The 16,853-nt window shown below is 45.7% G+C and overlaps 1 protein-coding gene across 12 annotated transcripts in view; it reads left to right on the top strand.

Annotated features, from left to right (window-relative positions):
- Positions 1 to 16,853, top strand: part of KIAA1217 (KIAA1217 ortholog) — a 372,473-nt gene that overhangs the window by 347,202 nt on the left and 8,418 nt on the right. For 8 of the 12 annotated variants that reach the window (XM_032180898.1, XM_032180902.1, XM_032180901.1 and 5 more), the window contains 3 exons: positions 3,320 to 3,474; positions 4,057 to 4,203; positions 11,997 to 14,116. In XM_032180898.1, coding sequence (XP_032036789.1) covers positions 3,320 to 3,474; positions 4,057 to 4,203; positions 11,997 to 13,682 — 1,988 coding nt within the window. In that variant the 3' untranslated portion in view covers positions 13,683 to 14,116. The other 4 variants (XM_032180907.1, XM_032180910.1, XM_032180909.1 and 1 more) reach the window with 3 other exon arrangements.

Here is a 16,853-nt window from a genome sequence, read left to right as displayed (position 1 = left end):
GAGGAGCTTTCCTTCATCTGTTTTACATTCATATCCCACCAGTATCACTGAGCTCCCCACAGTTCTCATATTTTGCAGTTTGGCAAACAACACTTCTTCATTCCTTTTGTAAAACCATGAAGGCAGTGGATGAACCTCGATCATATCCTGGAGATGCCAGCCTACCCTGCTCCAAACTGCAGACTTGCAGCCTTTCTCATCCCTCCATCAAGGCCAACTGCTCCTTTACCAGGCAGTTTCACTTGCTCTTTTCTACCTCCACTGTGTCCTGGAGATGTGAGACCAGAGCTTCATGCTGCACTCAGGCTTTTGGGTGTCAGCATTTTGTTCTGGCGTGCCTTTAACACTGACAAGTTGTTGCTCCTTTCTCAACATACAGGCTTAAAATAAATTCTGTTGAACCCTGTAAAATAATTTTGGAGTTCTGTCACCATTCAGTGAGGTTGCAGGCTAGCCATGCAATTAACTTGTGTAATGTTTGGCGTAAATAGAAAAAGTCAGTGAAAATATGTACCATATGGGTGCAGTGAGCTGTGACATTTTAAGAAGCGCAGAACACAGCAGCAGAGATGTTTTGTAACTCACATAGTTAACTAATCCACTTCTAGAATAGCATTTTGCTCTGTGTGTAGCCAGCAGATTTAGGGAGAAAGTTGATGAGATTGAGGCATTTGCCTTCTGTTGTGCATAATGAATCCTGTAATAGTAACATAAATAATTTAAAGGAACTGAAAAACTTTTCCTTAATACCTGATTAAATGTCTCATATGCCACCCAGCTCTTCTATGATTCAAGAAGAAAATTTCAGTATGCTACAGTCTGATGTAGACCAAAAAACTGGGCAACATAAGAAAAGAGAGAGCACCTACCCTGGTAATATAATGCAGAAGACATTTTGGACAGAAATTAGCACAGTCTTTTGCTGGCTTTGCTGCAGAACCCAGATAGATCCCGTTACCAGGATATCTTGTCTCAGCAATTCTCCACACAGAACCCCACTAAGAAACTTTTTTTTCTTCCCTTACAAAGCACAAAGCAAAGTTAAATCACACTTTTTTTCTTTTTCTTTTTCCCCACAGTTTTTCAGATGACTGTGTAAATACTTCTTTAATGTAACTGTAACTCATCTTTGATATCAGTATTGTTCAGCAAAAAAATATGGGGACTGTCTCTAACCTACATTAGAAATTGGGCTCCTTTATCTCCCTTTGTACCTTCACATGTGAGAACACCCTGATTTTTGGAAGTGCTAAGTGATCGGTAGCTTCCATTACTTACTTGACTACAAAGGCTGCCTCAAGGCAGGCATTATTAAGATAATTTTTTAAAGACATTGGATGTTTTGATGCAAGTAGAAAGCTACATAATAGGATAAACTAATTCTAGTCTGGCTGTACCTGCTGAAGAACTCTTCAGTTCAATGAAATGACGGTGAACGACTCCCATTTTGTTCACAGAAGTGCTGAGCTGCTTGGCACCAGGGAAGGTTTCATAAAGTAGTATTTTTGATCACAGGTAGTCTCAGACTCAGTGAACTGTATTTATCCATTTGCTCATCCCTCTAATAAGTATGGGAGAAGAGCTCATCCAAAGAAAAAATATTATAATAAGTTTTTTCCTCATTTTTTTTTTCCTTCAAATATTTTTTTTTTGCTTCACACTCAGATTGGGGAAATGAAATAAATGAAAGAAAAGAGAAATTCAGCTTTGAAATTTCATACCTTGCCTGGTGTTATAACATTGACTGTACGCAAACCCCATTACAACCAAATGGGAGCGGGATTGGCTTTTGAGAACCCATGCACATGCCATCGATCATTTCTCTTGTCTGAGTTTCTATTTTTTGCTTCTTATTTTGAAGGTGGAGATGGATGTCTCACAAATAGAGATGGCAGAAATATTTTTTTTCTTTGTGCCTTCCATATCTTGCATGCAGACTTACTCTTACAAAGTGTGAGAAAAACTTGCGTGTTCTTGCATTCAGAGATGCAGTATCAGCCTGAGGGTAATAGGTTGAGCCCACTGAAAGGAGCAGAAATTTGCATAGGCCCCACACCACCATCAGATGCTGTGCTTAGAGAACTACTTTGATTTTACAGCAGCAGATTTTGCTTTGTGCTGGCAGAGTACACCTGATGCCACGAAAACCTTAGTGGTGTGTATTGACAAAAGCAGCAGTCTAATGTAGTGTGCCTCTAGAAAATCACTCTTGTTGCAATCCTGCGAGTCAGTGCCAGATAACCAGGGAGGGGGGTAATACAGCAGAGCACTTCTTTAAGCTTAAGCAGCTTTGAAGAATATTTGATCTAAGAAGAGAGCAAAGATGAGGCTGGGTCAGCCAAGGGCTCAAACTCCCCTGAGGGGCCAGTGCATCAGAGGAGCTTGATGCAGCCCCAGGAGCAGACACTTATGCAATAACTTGCCCAGAGGGAATACTTAGCCCTAACCAGCTGGGTAATCTGAAAGCAGGAGGTTTTTTCTCTCTGGGTTATGTGTGTTCCAGCTGTTTATATAACACTGAGTAGCTGCAGAAAGGTCGTTCTCTCACCCTTGAAAACAAACCCTGGAAGCAGCGGTGTGAAAACAGAGGCTGTTGCCATGTATGATGCTTAGCCTGGGACCAGGAACACACAGGGACAGGTCATGAGCAGGGAAATGCTGCTGCTGGGAAAATGCTGTCCAGTGGTGGCGGGGAAGAGGAAGTTGCAGCTGGGTGGGGAAGCAGCTGGGTGTGGGGGAAATACCAGTTTGAGAAACTGGTCTTGTCTTGGAAAGCTCCCCTCAGAAAGCGAGGGCTGGCTCTGCTCAGACATGGGATCTGGAAAATGAATCGCTGTGGGTTAGCAAAATGTATATACGGCTGTTACAACTCAAAGCAAAGCTGTGTTTTCCTGCACCAATCAGTGTTACATAAAGTGAAAACAAATGCTGAAGCATTCAAAGGAGGCTGCAGGGGCACTATCTGTAATCAGGCACCCAGCTGAATCTGCACCCCACGCTTACCGCTGGTTAATTTCCAGAAGTGTGCTGAGCTATCACACCCACCGAGGGCTGAAATCCCAGCCACAGTGATGTGGGGGACAGGAGGTTTGCTGAACGTTTGTGGGTGAAGTGGCCTGGTTATGCTGTGCAACTTCCACACTGTTTGTTTTTGTTCCAGGAGATTCTACTTGAATCACGAACATGTTTCTCTTCATATATATTCAGCAGCAGAACCTATTAAGATTTGTTTTTCTTTCTTTCTGGTTGAGGCAGGGCTGTAAATACTTGTTTTCCTTCTTCACCTGTGTTTATTCTGTGCTACCCTGCTTACTTGCAGAAGATGTTCCTGATGCAGACCAGGATAACGATAAGCTGACCAAGTCTCCGCCTCCTCCACCTCCACGCCGCAGTTACCTGCCGGGGACAGGACTGACCACCACGAGATCAGGAGAGGTCATCTATGCAGCCAGGAAAGAGGCTGCTGCTGTCAAGGTTTGGTGATTCACTCTAGGCTATCAGATTGTTGATAAATGGCTGGCACGGAGGCACATTCCCAGGCTTGGGCTGTGTCTATAAACCACAAAATAAGTTGAGACAGGGCTACATCCTGCAGAGCTACTGAAACTGCCTAGCAGGAAACACTGCTGGTAGGCCAAATGATCAAGTAAGGTTTTATCAGTTTTGTTTACAGCAGTCAGCCTTGCTGCACTGATCTCCTAGCAATACAGAAGGCAAGTCACAAGCTGCTTTCATTTGAAGTCATAAGAAGATTAAAAATAAAAAGCATGCCTTAAACAGATGGGGAAGATCAGCTCAGAGTTGAGAGCATTTTTTCAGAAATGTTCCAAATTAGTTTTTCTGGGCTTCCTTTTCCCATTTGTTCTGTCCCCTGAAGGAAGTGGAGGGAAGGCCAGGTGAAGAAGCTCTTAATCCTACTCATGTGAAGTAGCAATATCTGCTTAAAAAGGAAGCGGGACTTGCCACAAGTCCTTTTCAGTGCTGAATTTACTGTGTTTGCTTTTCATCAGACGGCTCAATTACATTGGCTGTCTGTGCTTTTTCATGCCTTTGTAGGAATGCAGTGAAGATGCTGGGCAAGTAGCACAATCCAAAACCCCTAAAGAGGATCAGACATTGTCTCGAAACACAGGGCTTGCTGTAGCATCTGCTGTGAAAGATGAAGAGGAAGAAGAAGGAGATAAAATAATGGCAGAATTACAGGTAGGCTTTTGCACTGCACATGCACAAGCATCTGTGCTCAGTAACACTTTTGGGGTCTCAGCACAATTTCCAGCTCTGAACATGAGGAAAAGTAGGTCCACCAGTCTCACCCAATTCCACTTTTTGTACTGGATTGTATGTATTTGGCAAGCACCACCCAAATTTTGTTCAAGAGGTCTGGAGCTGAGAGAGTGCTCAAGAATGCAGAGGTTGCCACTGGAGAACCTCTCAAGACACACAAAGATGGGTCAAGTAAAATATTGGCGTGTGTTTGGTGTGGTTGCCCTGGCACCAAATTTCTCACTGTACCAGACCTATAAGGTACTGAGAGTCCATCATTTGTGTTAACACTGGTGGGAACGGAGAATACTACGGGGTATGCTCCTGGTAAGCTGTGTTCACTTGTTCTGTGCCATGGTCCAGTGTTTTCTGGAGTGTTTGGACATTGAATCATCTGCTGTTCCCTGCTGTGTAACTAGTGTGTTACTCTGCTAGTGACATAGAACTAGTGCTCTTTTGCTGGTCGTTCACTTGACAGCACATAGGCTGGTTTAGCACAGTGATCACAATGCTACAGTAAAAGCCGACTGTTCCAGCTGCCATCAGTGAGTCCCAGCCTTCTGGGGCACCCTCTGTCCTCTTCCATGTCCTCAGGAGGAAAGGAGATGTGGATCATCTTAACTGGATCATATAACTTCTGATGTTTGTGATGGCTCAGAGCACTGTCATGGCATGAAATGTTCCCTGCTGTCCACCAAAAGGCGGTTTGGGTGCTGCCACAGGAGTGTTTGCAACACGGATGTGGAATTAAGCAGTGACTGTTCTGTGTGATGAGTGCACCCTGCTCAGTTTTCGCCCACCAGAGCATCAAACAGGTTTGCAGAGAGCAAGAGCAAGGGTTTACCCTTGTCCCCCATTTGTGTGCTAATGTCTAATGAGACAGAACTATGGGCAGTGAAATTGTCTCATTGTCTGCTGTCTCTGGGAAAGCATCAACTTATGGCAATGAAGTAGAGATGGAAGTCTGTGAAAGGAGACTAAGGGGAGCTGTGGAAGAGAAATAGGCTTGGTAGATCAACAAGAAATGAGTGTTTAGATGCTAGTTTTGAGGATAAGCAATGCTCATTTTAAGCAATAACCAAAATACCAGTTACCTCGTAGAAGGCTGACGGGGTGCCATGTTTTAGAAAGGTCAAACTGTTTGATCCAGGAGCTACAAACTGATTAGTCTGATGTCAGTCATAGGCAGACTGGGAAAGCCAGGCTTGGGGTTCAATTAATGAAGAACTAAAGGACAGACACTCACAGTTATGCTTGTTAACACAATGTAATGGAACACAGAGCTGTTCAAAGAAAACAACACTCTTTGATCAGGTAAAAGGTTAGACTGATTAAACTTACATGGAGCGCTGAGTTCAGCTTTGGGGCTCCCAGCACAAGAAGGACTTGGACATATTAGAATGAGTCCAGAGGAGGGCCACGAGGATGATCAGAGGGCTGGAGCACCTCTCCTACAAAGACAGGCTGAGGGAGTTGGGGTTGTTCAGCCTGGAGAAGAGAAGGCCCCGGGGAGACCATACAGCGGCCTGCCAGTACCTAAAGGGGGCCACAGGAAAGCTGGGGAGGGACTCTGTGTCAGGGGGTGGAATGATGGGATAAGGAGTAATGGCTTTGAACTAAAAGAGGGTAGGTTTAGATTAGATTACATACAAGGAGGAAATTCTTCACTCAGAGTGTGGTGAGGCCCTGGCCCAGGCTGCCCAGAGAAGTTGTGGATGCCCCATCCTTGAAGGTGTTCAAGGCCAGGCTGGATGGGGCTTTGGGCAACCTGGGCTGGTGGGAGGTGTCCCTGCCCATGGTAGGGGGTTGGAACTGGGTGATCTTCCAACTCAAACCACTCTGTGATTCTATGATAAAACTGAATTGTATACCTGTAAACATTTTTGTAAATCATTTGATCAACTACCGTATAGCATTCTGATTAAAATCTGGCACCATGGAGTATAAAAAAAAAAAAAAAAAAAAAAGCCAACCTCAAGAGGATTGAGAGCTGTCTGGTACTGAAAGTGTTGCCCTCAGTGCAGGTGTATATAGTGAGATCTGGAGGGGTCAGCTACTGACCCAGTGCCACTCTGTATTTTCATCAGCAGCCTGGAAATACATTTAAAATCCTTACTCTTCAGGTCAGATTAAATCTTAAAACTGGTGATGTATGAGCGCAGGGATACGATAGCAATCACTTGACGGTCATAATGCATTTGAATTCAGTGAAATGTACAGTCTGCATGAGGAACAACAAATACAGGCCAGACCACAACTGCATGTCTTGGGAAGGAGCAGGAGTTGCAGTAACAAGTTGAGAGGAGCTCCCAGGTGAGTGCTGTTGCCACAAAGCTGATATCTGCTTTAGGTGTAGATGTGAGAACAGGGAGTGTTTTTATCTCTGTGTACAGAGGATCAGTGAGGTCAGCGTCCATGACTAAGTGTCCATGCGTCACCTATTTAGAATGGGTGTTAAGAATATGAAGGTTCAGAAGACACCTGAGGACACAGTGGAGGTACTTTCATGGGAAGCACCTTTTTAATCTAGCAGAAAAAGGCATAATAATCATCTGCCGAAACACAAACATGGACATTCAGATAGATATTTCAGAACAAAGGTGATATATTAACAAATTACCAAGGGACATGGTGAATTCTTCTAAGGTCTGAAGGCCTTTGAGAATGCCTTTGTAGATGAACCCAAAAGCACATCATTGGTCTCATAAATGGGTAAGCTGTATGACGGGGAACAGGACTACTTGTTCTAGGAGTTCTGTGTCATCTTAGATACCTTGATCTGTAAACACATAAAAACAGGATGTAATGGAAAACCAGCAGAAACTGCACCGTGATTTTTTTGTACTGGATTTTTTCATTATTTTTACCTCTCTGATTTTACATAAACATGCAAGAAATATGAGAAGAACAATTTTTAATTTTGATTTTTTTTTAATTTTGATTCTAATCTGTAGTCTGGGCTATTAATTTCATGAGAGTTGCCAGGAATTAAAAGATTTCCATAACAAATAGCATACAAATATAATCTTCTTGTGTGTCACGTTGTGTTTGACTCCCATAAGCACTCCTCCCTCATGCCCCTGGCTGGCAGAGATGTCCCACCTGTACATCCCACTGACTTGAGTCGGTGCCAGTAGTGACACAGAGAAATCCCAGTGATGTACACTCAGAGCCAGGACTGCACAGTAGTGGCAGTGATGGTTCTGCCTCTCTGTATCTGGGAGCCAGCTGGGTAGAGAAAAGGAAATGGAAAGAGGATAACAAAAGGGCTGAAAAGTCCAGGCTGTGTCCTGGGGTACACACGGTGGGAGGCCAGTGGTCCCCAAGCCCATACATTGGGCTGTTTCCACAGCAGGAGGAGCCTGAAAGGGACTGCCACCCCAGGAGCATCTCCAGGAGCAGGAGTGAAGGCTGTGCTAGAGACACAGCTGAAGTTATTAAAACACTGTATGGGGAGCTGTGTAGCTCTTGCATGATGAGCAATGAAGCCAACCAATGTGGTAGCTGAGTGGACGTCAAGGGGTGGGGAAGAGGTGTTACATGCCTTCTTTTCTCATTTATTCACCGTGCTTGTGGAAGTGGAAGCCTGCTGCTTCCACTTCTTCCTCACCTTTCTGCAGGTGACAGACAGACCACTTCCGGATGAGACGATCTGGAAAAGCTGTGCTTGTCCTAGCCATGGAAACAGCAAACCCTTGCTAATAGTGGGAATGGTGGTGAGGAAGCATGAAAGGAGCACAGAAAAAGTGTCTGAGGAATAAATGTGTCTAAATGGAATAAAGTGAGCTGAGCTTTGGCCTTTGTTTAGCTCAACACATAAAACTTCAGGTTTAGTCATTAAGCGATGTGTGGTCAAGGCCAAAATGTGTCTGATGAGGATTTTGAGGAGGTTTCAGTTTCTGTGAAGTGGGTACTGTTACAAGCCTAACGTTTGTCACAGAGTTCCTAGTTAAGTTTGGGTAGTTTGCAGCACCACTGTGAGCCTTCATCGCCCCATCAGGGGATGTTGGGGTCAGTGTGATAAGTTTGAGTATGGTCTTGGCAAAGTGGTGGGTACACTCTATTTGTCACATAGTCTAAAATCTCTACTATGTCATGAGGCTGTAAATAATATCAAGCTGCTGTAAATGTGAAAACCAAATGCTCTCTTTGTAGCTGGTCATCGCCAGACATTTCTGTAGAAAAGCTACTTGGTCTCCTGATAACCTGCAGTATTTATTTCCTAGGCTTTCCAGAAGTGCTCTTTTATGGATGTAAACTCAAACAGTCATGCTGAGCAGTCCAGAAATGATACACATGTAAAAGACATAAGGCCCGGGACTTTAATGCATCACAAGGAAAAGAAGGTAACAAGTGGCGTTTGTAAACATGCCACCCGGTCTTGGCATAACCTTCTTTCCTTACCTTAAAACTAATCTTATATCTCGTGTCCTGTTCTTTCTAACCCCCAACAACCACTGCCCAGTGGTTTCCTTCCTTTTACCCCACTATTGGTCAGAGACACTCAGGTGTAGTGTTATATTGTACGTTATGCGTCTCATCAGCAGTTACACAAGGGTTGCATAAGGTTTTAAGACTGGGAATTAAAGTTAAGAGAGGATCCACCAGTTTCTTCTGAAGAGATCCTCCTCTCAGAAAATCCTTCCAGTGCTGTTCTCGTAATGGACATTAAAGCATCTCTCCTAAGTCTTGTTCTTGTTTGGGGGAGAGTTAGTGGTTCCTTTCAAGAGCCACTTCAGAGATTTTGTGCTTTATTTTCTTCATTTGTCAATCCTAGTTATTAGATATTCAGAAATCCCATTCAGTTTACTGGAAGAGAGAGTCGAGGTGGATGGGCCAAATTCACCCTCATGAAAGTTAGGGCCCCAAATTCTCGCATGGACACTAACCATGGGACTTATAAGAGATGCCATGTGTCTGGGTCCATAGCTGAGTTGGGGTGAATTTCACAGCTTTGTCTGGACTGGGTTTGCCACTTGAGTTGATTGGCATTAGTGGGCAGCCAATATGCAAGATGAAGAATAGGAAAAATATTGCTGTCTTTGCAGACTTCTTATTCCAGTTTAAGGATAATTAATTGAATCATGGTTGGGTTTAGGTGGCTATGCAGGCATGACAGCTTGTTAGCCAAAGGCCAGTTTGCAATGAAGTGACGTGGTGGGGAAGAAACTACAGCTTTTCAGCACAGCATTTCAACTTTGTAATGCTTTCTTGTGAGTGTGTGCAAGCTGGAAATAGCAGTGATACCTTCTCCGGTGTACCCTCATGAGCATGAGTAAATCCTCCCCAAGGATTTTATTGGTAACATTGCACTTCATCCCCCTTCAGCAGAAACTGAGGAAGAAGAGGAAAAAATGACTTCGGTAGGTCCTAAAGGCCAGGAAGAACCCAGTGACATAACCATGGTGAGCTGCGTCTGCACAGGGCATTGCAGCTCTAGAGCAGATGGTGACCCCTAGATGTTGGTGTCTGGTATTTAGTAGCATCAAAGGCCCTCCCCAGCAAAGCCACTGCTGCCAAGGCAGAGCACTGAACGCAAGGGCTTGGCTTGGAGCTGCTCGAACAGCACTTCTGGTCTAAAGCTGCAAACACCTGGCTGGGTGTGGGCACAAGTTCATGGCATTGACTGAAAGGAAAAGTTGCTTTGTTGTGTCGTGTGTGGCAGTGTTGTGGAGGCAAAAGAATGAACCTGTCCCTGTTAGTACTGGTGTCAAAATAAGATCACACTGTTACATGAAAACCCAGGTTACCGCTCAAGACATCACACATGCTGTAGCCCAAATGTCTTTTTAAAAGGTGCTGCCAAGTAATTGCCATAAACTGCCATTTATTGGAAAACAGTCCAGGAAATTAAGGTTAATGAGAGCTGGTTTTGACATCTGACACATCACAGTGGTTTACTGACTTTGAACATGGAGCCTTATGTTCATGGTGAACTCATGAGGGATGAGATTTGTTGTGTTTTTCTATTTTTAGTAGGAAGGCCACAATTCATAAAATGAGGTACGTTGTACAATGACACCTTGATATGTTGCACTGATGCTTGGAACAATTGCAACTTGCTAAAAACCATAGAGAAGTGGGAAATCAGTCACAGTCAGGGTATCCAGGTGCAGTGAGTGCCATTGGATGGACTGGCTTAACTCTGGGATTTGCTGTGGCAGGAAATGGGACTGCTTCTTACAGAATGAGTTCTGTTCTTACACCCGTTCTCAGCACAAAGTGCAGGTGGCATCAGCCTGCACAGCGATGCGTTGCTGGTTGTGGCTGGTTTATGCAATAGCTCCTTTATAAATGTGAGGGACTTTGAGGGAGTCTCGGAGCAGCTGCACAGACTTGTTATTCTGATGTGCCTTCAGTAAGACTGTGACTGATTTACCACTAACTTTCTTGTTCCTGCATTTTGATACAAGTTCTGTATAAGATGCTTACACCAATATATAAGAAAATATAACAACAGATGTTGAAAGTGTACCTTGTGAACTCCTGTATGCGCTGCACTAGCAAACCTGTGGATTTCTGTGCCGTCACTCAGTCATCTCAGCTGGAGAGTGACTCTCCTGGCTGATCTTCTGCATATCTTGAAGCTAACATAAGTATAATCCCTTCTTCTAGTGTGTTAGGAGTCAGTTTTCATTCTCAAGCCATGTCTTTGGCTTACTGCCTTCAGTCACCTGATGCCAGATTTGTTTCCTTCCTAGCAAACCATCCTTTGTAGGTTTCTCTCTTGCTGTGGTCACAGATGTGCTGTCTCTTCAGGTCATACCCTCACCCTGATGATTGGTGTTTATCCTAAGCTGCCACCAGCACTTAGCAAACCAAACCAGAAATAGTAAATAAAAAAAGAGCCTGGTATAATGAAACAGCATCTCCAGGGGACCTCATTTAAAAGTAAAGAAAAAGCGCCCCTGAAAATGTAATTGCTGGGACCGTGCTGCTTTCAAGCCAGAGGCTGACCTCTCTGCATGCTGTTCAGAATTGCTTCCAAAAATGAACGTGGCTCGTTTGTCATTCTGCACTCCCAAGGGTGCTGCAGGGTGCCAATGGTAATTCTGCAGGAGGGAGAACTTTTAAGCTGTAGTAGGAATTTAGAAATACTTGGACTGTGACCGTACTGTGATAGAGCAGCATGGCTCAGGTGTGAGCAACATTAGAAGCAGCAAAATGTTGTAACATCAGCTTTTTCCAGGAGAAAACCTACTTTCAGGGGTAGCCAGACTCTGTCATTTGGCGCTCTGGTGAGCTGGCAAGCCGGAGCTCCCTGCTGTCAGCCCTTACAACCAGTCTCCATTGAAGTGTCCCAGCTGAACGTCATCAGATACCACGAACCTTTCAACTTCGACCTGATACAAACTAGGTATTTTTTTTAACTGGGAGGTAAATGGGCCAAGGTAGCACTGTGTAAATAAGGTAACTAGAGTGCCTTGCATATGCTGGAGGCCTTGTTAAAACAGGAGCCCTAGGTAACGAGCCATGCTGGCCACATGCACAGCACAGAGCAGGAACGTCCTGCACTGCTCTGCTGGAATCTGGAATTTTGCCCTGCAGAAATACAGGAGTGAGATGACAGCTTCAGACATGCCTCTGCGGCAGTAAACAGAGTGGTGAGTTCATGAGGTCTGCACTTCCCCTGAGAATATGATGATTAATTTTTTTTGGGAAAAAAAAAAAAAAAAAAAGTCCTGTAAAAGTGACAGCCCTGAATAACTAAGTAATCCGACTTTCCCCCTTAGGTGTATGGGGCTACAACAGGATCTCCCACAGATAGTGACCATCCTAAAGAGAAGAGGGAAGGGAAAACTGACGAAGAATTGGGTTCTGATTCATCCAGCACAGATGACAGTAAAATTGGCTTTTCAGTGAATGACAGTCCTACCTTTAGCAAGGGTTTGTTTGTAGACAGTAGAGACTACTCTAAGAAAAACCTGCAGAGTACGAGCACAAACCTGTCTGGCGCCAGTTTGCCAGAGGATGAAAAACGAAGAGGGGCTCAAGATATTTTAGGATCCCATTTTCCAGCTGTTGAACTGGGAAAACAAAACCTGGGCTATGGACTCTCACGAGACGCTTGCCAGGGCCTGCCACAGGGCGAAGCCCCGCAGAGCACGGGCAGGCGCGTCCCCGTCAGCAGCGTTGCTCCTCTGCCGAGGCACCCGCCGGAGGCTGCGGGACCCCCCCCTTCCTCGCAGGAGCAAGAAGCCCCCGCAGCCAACAGTCAGGTTGTGCTGAGGCCCAGGGTGGCAAGGAGTAACAGCCTTGAAGAGATGGACTCTCCGGCTAGCTCGCCGAGCGAGGACAGCCCTCCCCCCGAAAACATCGCCTTCATGATCACCAAAACCGCCGTCCAGGTCCTCTCGAGCGGGGAGGTCCATGACATCGTCAGCCGGAAGGGTGGCGATGTGCAGACGGTCAACATCGATGCAAGGAAGGACGTGGCGTCGGAGAAGGGTGTCCCAGAGAGCACGGAAGGCGAGGAGCCCGTAGTCTGCCTGGACAAAAAGCCCGTCATCATCATTTTTGACGAGCCGATGGATATCAGGTCGGCCTATAAGCGGCTCTCTACGATTTTCGAGGAATGCGATGAGGAGCTGGAGAAAATGATGACCGAGGAGAAGATAGAAGAGGAAGAGGAGGAGGAAGACAATGAAGTGCGTGGCATTTCTAAGAGCCAGAAGGAGGAGCTGCCGGTTCTTAACGACAGAAAAGCGATCGCAGAGTATTCGGCAGCTCACGGCCTCAGCGAGCAGTACGTGTTCAGCCTGCAGCCTTCCTCTGACACTGCAGACGCCAAGTCTCCTGCAGAGCAGGAGAGCACAAAGACAAATTTCAGCAAATACAGTCAGATGTATGGGCTGCACACCGAAGCAAACTCAGACTCTGCTGATCAGTTTGGGAGCAGGCAGGATTCCAAGAAAAAATTTAAGTTCAAATTCCCTAAAAAGCAGCTGGCTGCTCTGACGCAGGCAATACGTACGGGAACCAAGACTGGGAAGAAGACCTTGCAGGTCGTGGTGTATGAAGAGGAGGAGGAAGACGGGACCCTTAAGCAGCACAAGGAAGCCAAGAGGTTCGAAATCACCAGGTCTCAGCCTGAGGACACCGACAGAAGTCCTCCCGGGAAGCAGGAGGCACCCCCCGGCGCTGCAGTGCCCCTGTCTAGGACTGACGAAATTCGGCAGAACACGTACCGAACTCTAGACAGCCTTGAGCAGACCATAAAGCAGCTGGAAAACACCATCAGTGAAATGAGCCCCAAACCTATCCCTGAAAGCACATACAGCTCTGAGGGCAGCACTGTCCCCTTCTCTGCCCAGATAGTACCAGAGACCCCGCCCCGAGAGCTTGTAGTGCTGGATGAGAGCCCTGCTGCTGTAGAGCCCCCTGCGCCCATCCCAGCCACTGCACGTAAGGTACCTTAGTGCGACCAATCGAAACCCCAGCTGCTTTCTAAAAATCTGCAATAATCACCATTAAACAAGAGGGTCTTGTGATTTGTTTGCTTCCTCTCAGGTGGCTTTGTTTGGGCTCCCCACGAGGTGTCTAACAGCTAATAGCCCGTCGCGTGGGTTTTACTTTTGCTGCTGATTGGTGATGGGCAACCGCAGGGGAGCTGGGTCCAATAATCTGCTGTGTGACATGACGAGCGGCACTGACACCAGATCCAGTTCGATCAGTAGTCTGAGCAGTTTTTCTCCGTTTGATTCTCCAAATTAACACCTGTGGCGTGACGCATCCCGAACTCCTCCCTGCATGTAGCCCTGCGGCTTTGTTTTGGCGCATGGTGTGCGGCCTCCCCCGCGAGCAGGCCGGTGCTGATGGCGCCTCTCTCCTTGTCTCCCCTCCCTGTCCCTCCGCTCCTTTCCACAGGGCCCCGGTGCCGCCCCGCAGACGAGCAGGATGCCAGTCCCCATGGCGTCGAAAAGTAGGCAAGGAAGCACGGAGAAAGCAGGCAAACAGCACAAGCTGCAGGACCCGCGCCAGTACAGACAGGTAGTTTTACCTTAACCCCGGTGTTCGGACGGACATTTCGTGTTGTTTGTTTATCTAAAAACCTCCAGTAACTGACTGTGGTGATACCAAATACTGGATGCCTGTCTTTCGAGCGAGGTCTAACTGGACGTCCTGGAGCCTTGGGGGCATGACCGTATCTACTGACCTTTTCACCATGCTTGTGCATGCCTGTCTGCAATAAAACACCTGCTGCTTTTCGTTGGGTTTTGTTTTTGTTCTTTGGTTTTTTTGTTTGTTTTTTTTGTTTGTTTTGTTCGTTTGTTTTTTTTTTTTAACCCGTGGTGTTCAGCTGTAACGTTCAGATGTCGACTACCTGCTCACTTCCCCTCCGGTAAGCGCGGCGGTTCCTTAGGAGGAGGAATGCTCCCGCGCCCACCTCGCCAGGAGGCCGTGGACACTAACCCGTCGGTGTACTAGGTGGCAGTAGCTGCACATTAACTCTCCAGCCGGACGTGTCTGGTCACACCTTAATAACCCAGAAGCATGGCCAATGTAGTGAACGGTCTGTAAACCCTAGATTGCACCTCCTCACGAAAGCTTTGTCCGCGCTCTCTCTCTCTCTCTCTCTGTCTGCATCCTTCGTTGTGCACTTTGGGGTTTCTACCAGGTCCAGTCCACTGCTGCCAAACGTAGCTCAGGCCTCGAACTGTTAGTTCTTGCTCTCTGTAGGGCTATTTTCCCAGGTCCTGTTGATTTATCGTGTTACTGGCTTTCTGACAAACTGTCTCCTGCCGTCTTTATTTGCAGGCTAATGGAAGTGCTAAGAAAGCTGGTGGGGACTATAAGGCTACTTCCCCCACCCTCCCTGCTTCTAAGATCCCCGCCTTTTCTCCCGCTTCTGGGAAAAACAGCTCTGCCCCTGCTCCTAGCGGTGACGGCCCTAACCCCCCCAACCCTCCCGCTAAATCATCCCTGCCCTCCGCCACCCTCCTCGCCCCCCAGGCAGGGCGCGTGTCGTACTCCACCTCCCTCATCCCCTCTGTGGCTAACGGCTCCTCCAAGCTCCAGAGCCCCGCTCACGCAGGGAAAGGCCACCAGCTCTCCTTCTCGCTGCAGACCCAAAACGGCCGGCCGCCCCCGCCTTCCTCCTCCACCTCCCCTCCCTCCTCCACCTCCCCCAGCTCCCTGACCCAGGGCGTGAAGAGCATCAGGACAATCCACACGCCTAGCTTCACCAGCTACAAGGCGCAGAACGGCAGTGCCAGCAAGTCCACCCCGGCCAAGGAGCCAGCCTAAAGGCTACGCACCACGCACGTCCACCGAGGCTTTTTTGGGCAAAGAGCTGCAGCCAATATCTTAACCAGGGAGCATAACCAGTTTTGTTTTTTGTTTTATTTTATTTTATTGCTGTACTGCTGGAGGCTTAATACTAATCACGTGCTAAATACTGAGTTACTACACTAGAGTAGCGTGGAGCTTTTTTTTGTAAACCTTTTGTTGCTGTTGTACCGATAACGGAGCATTTTCTTCCTCTAGGCAGCACCTCTGACAAAAATCAAGTGTGAAGGTGTGTGAGTGAGCTCGAGTGCGTGTGCACAGCGGTGTACTGAGCATGGGGAAGTGTATGGTGAAAACTTTAGTAAGTTGTTTTGTATAAAGCTATTTTTCATTATGGGGACTAGACGTGAACAGAGATATACTAAAGTGTGATTCTACACAACTGTAAAACAAACTAAAATATTTTTTCTTTTATTTTGGTGTTATTTAGCTTTGTTACAGATTTCTATTTTTGTCAACAAATGTCATGGTTCCTTTCGAGATCTTTTTGCCAAAACATTTTGATACTATTGTAATGTACATTTGAAAGTAGTATGCTGGACAGTAAACCTCTACACCAGAAACAGAACAAGACTGCTCCTAGTGTGTACGAGGCAACTCAACCTATTGCACTGCCACTCAGATTATATTTAAGAATTTGCCAAGCCAAGAAAAAAATAAATTGTTTTACACATATAGAGGTAGTTGCTGATTAGTTTGGTTTGGTTTGTGTTTTGTTTTGTTTTGTTTTGTTTTCCTTAGCTAACTCCACCCTTTTCCTTCAGTTTTATTTTACTGAGACCTGGTAACCCATTAATGTATTGCATTGTGGATTTTAAAATGTACACTTCTGTACTGTTCTGTATACTGGCAAACTTTTGTACATATCTATATATATATAAATAAATAAATACTGTATGTGGCTGGGCACATAGAGTAGTTTTACCACACCAAAGTTAATTTTTATGCATGCTTTCAAAATATATATGGGGAAGGGGTGAGAAAGATGGGTATCAGTCAAATAGGAGAAAAAAAAAAAAAAAAAAGCAACAAGCTTGCATAGCTCATGGTTTTGTAAATAAATTTATTTGTATAACACCATAATGTAATATACAGAACTATGATAAGCAAAGATCTTTAAAAAATAAAGGGCTGCATGCTTATATTTTGTATTTTGTCACTAATAACTTTTAAGTGGTCTCAAGTAGCTAAGAAAAAAACAAAAAACAAAAAACATAAGAGAAACTATCAGGAAAAAGACTGACTTTATTTTCCCCAGATTGATGCCAGACATTAGTAGTCATTTCAAAACTGTTTCAAAC

The sequence above is a fragment of the Aythya fuligula genome, chromosome 2 (assembly GCF_009819795.1).
Source record: "Aythya fuligula isolate bAytFul2 chromosome 2, bAytFul2.pri, whole genome shotgun sequence".
Classification (NCBI taxonomy): domain Eukaryota; kingdom Metazoa; phylum Chordata; class Aves; order Anseriformes; family Anatidae; genus Aythya; species Aythya fuligula.
This window is presented reverse-complemented; position numbering and strand designations above follow the sequence as displayed.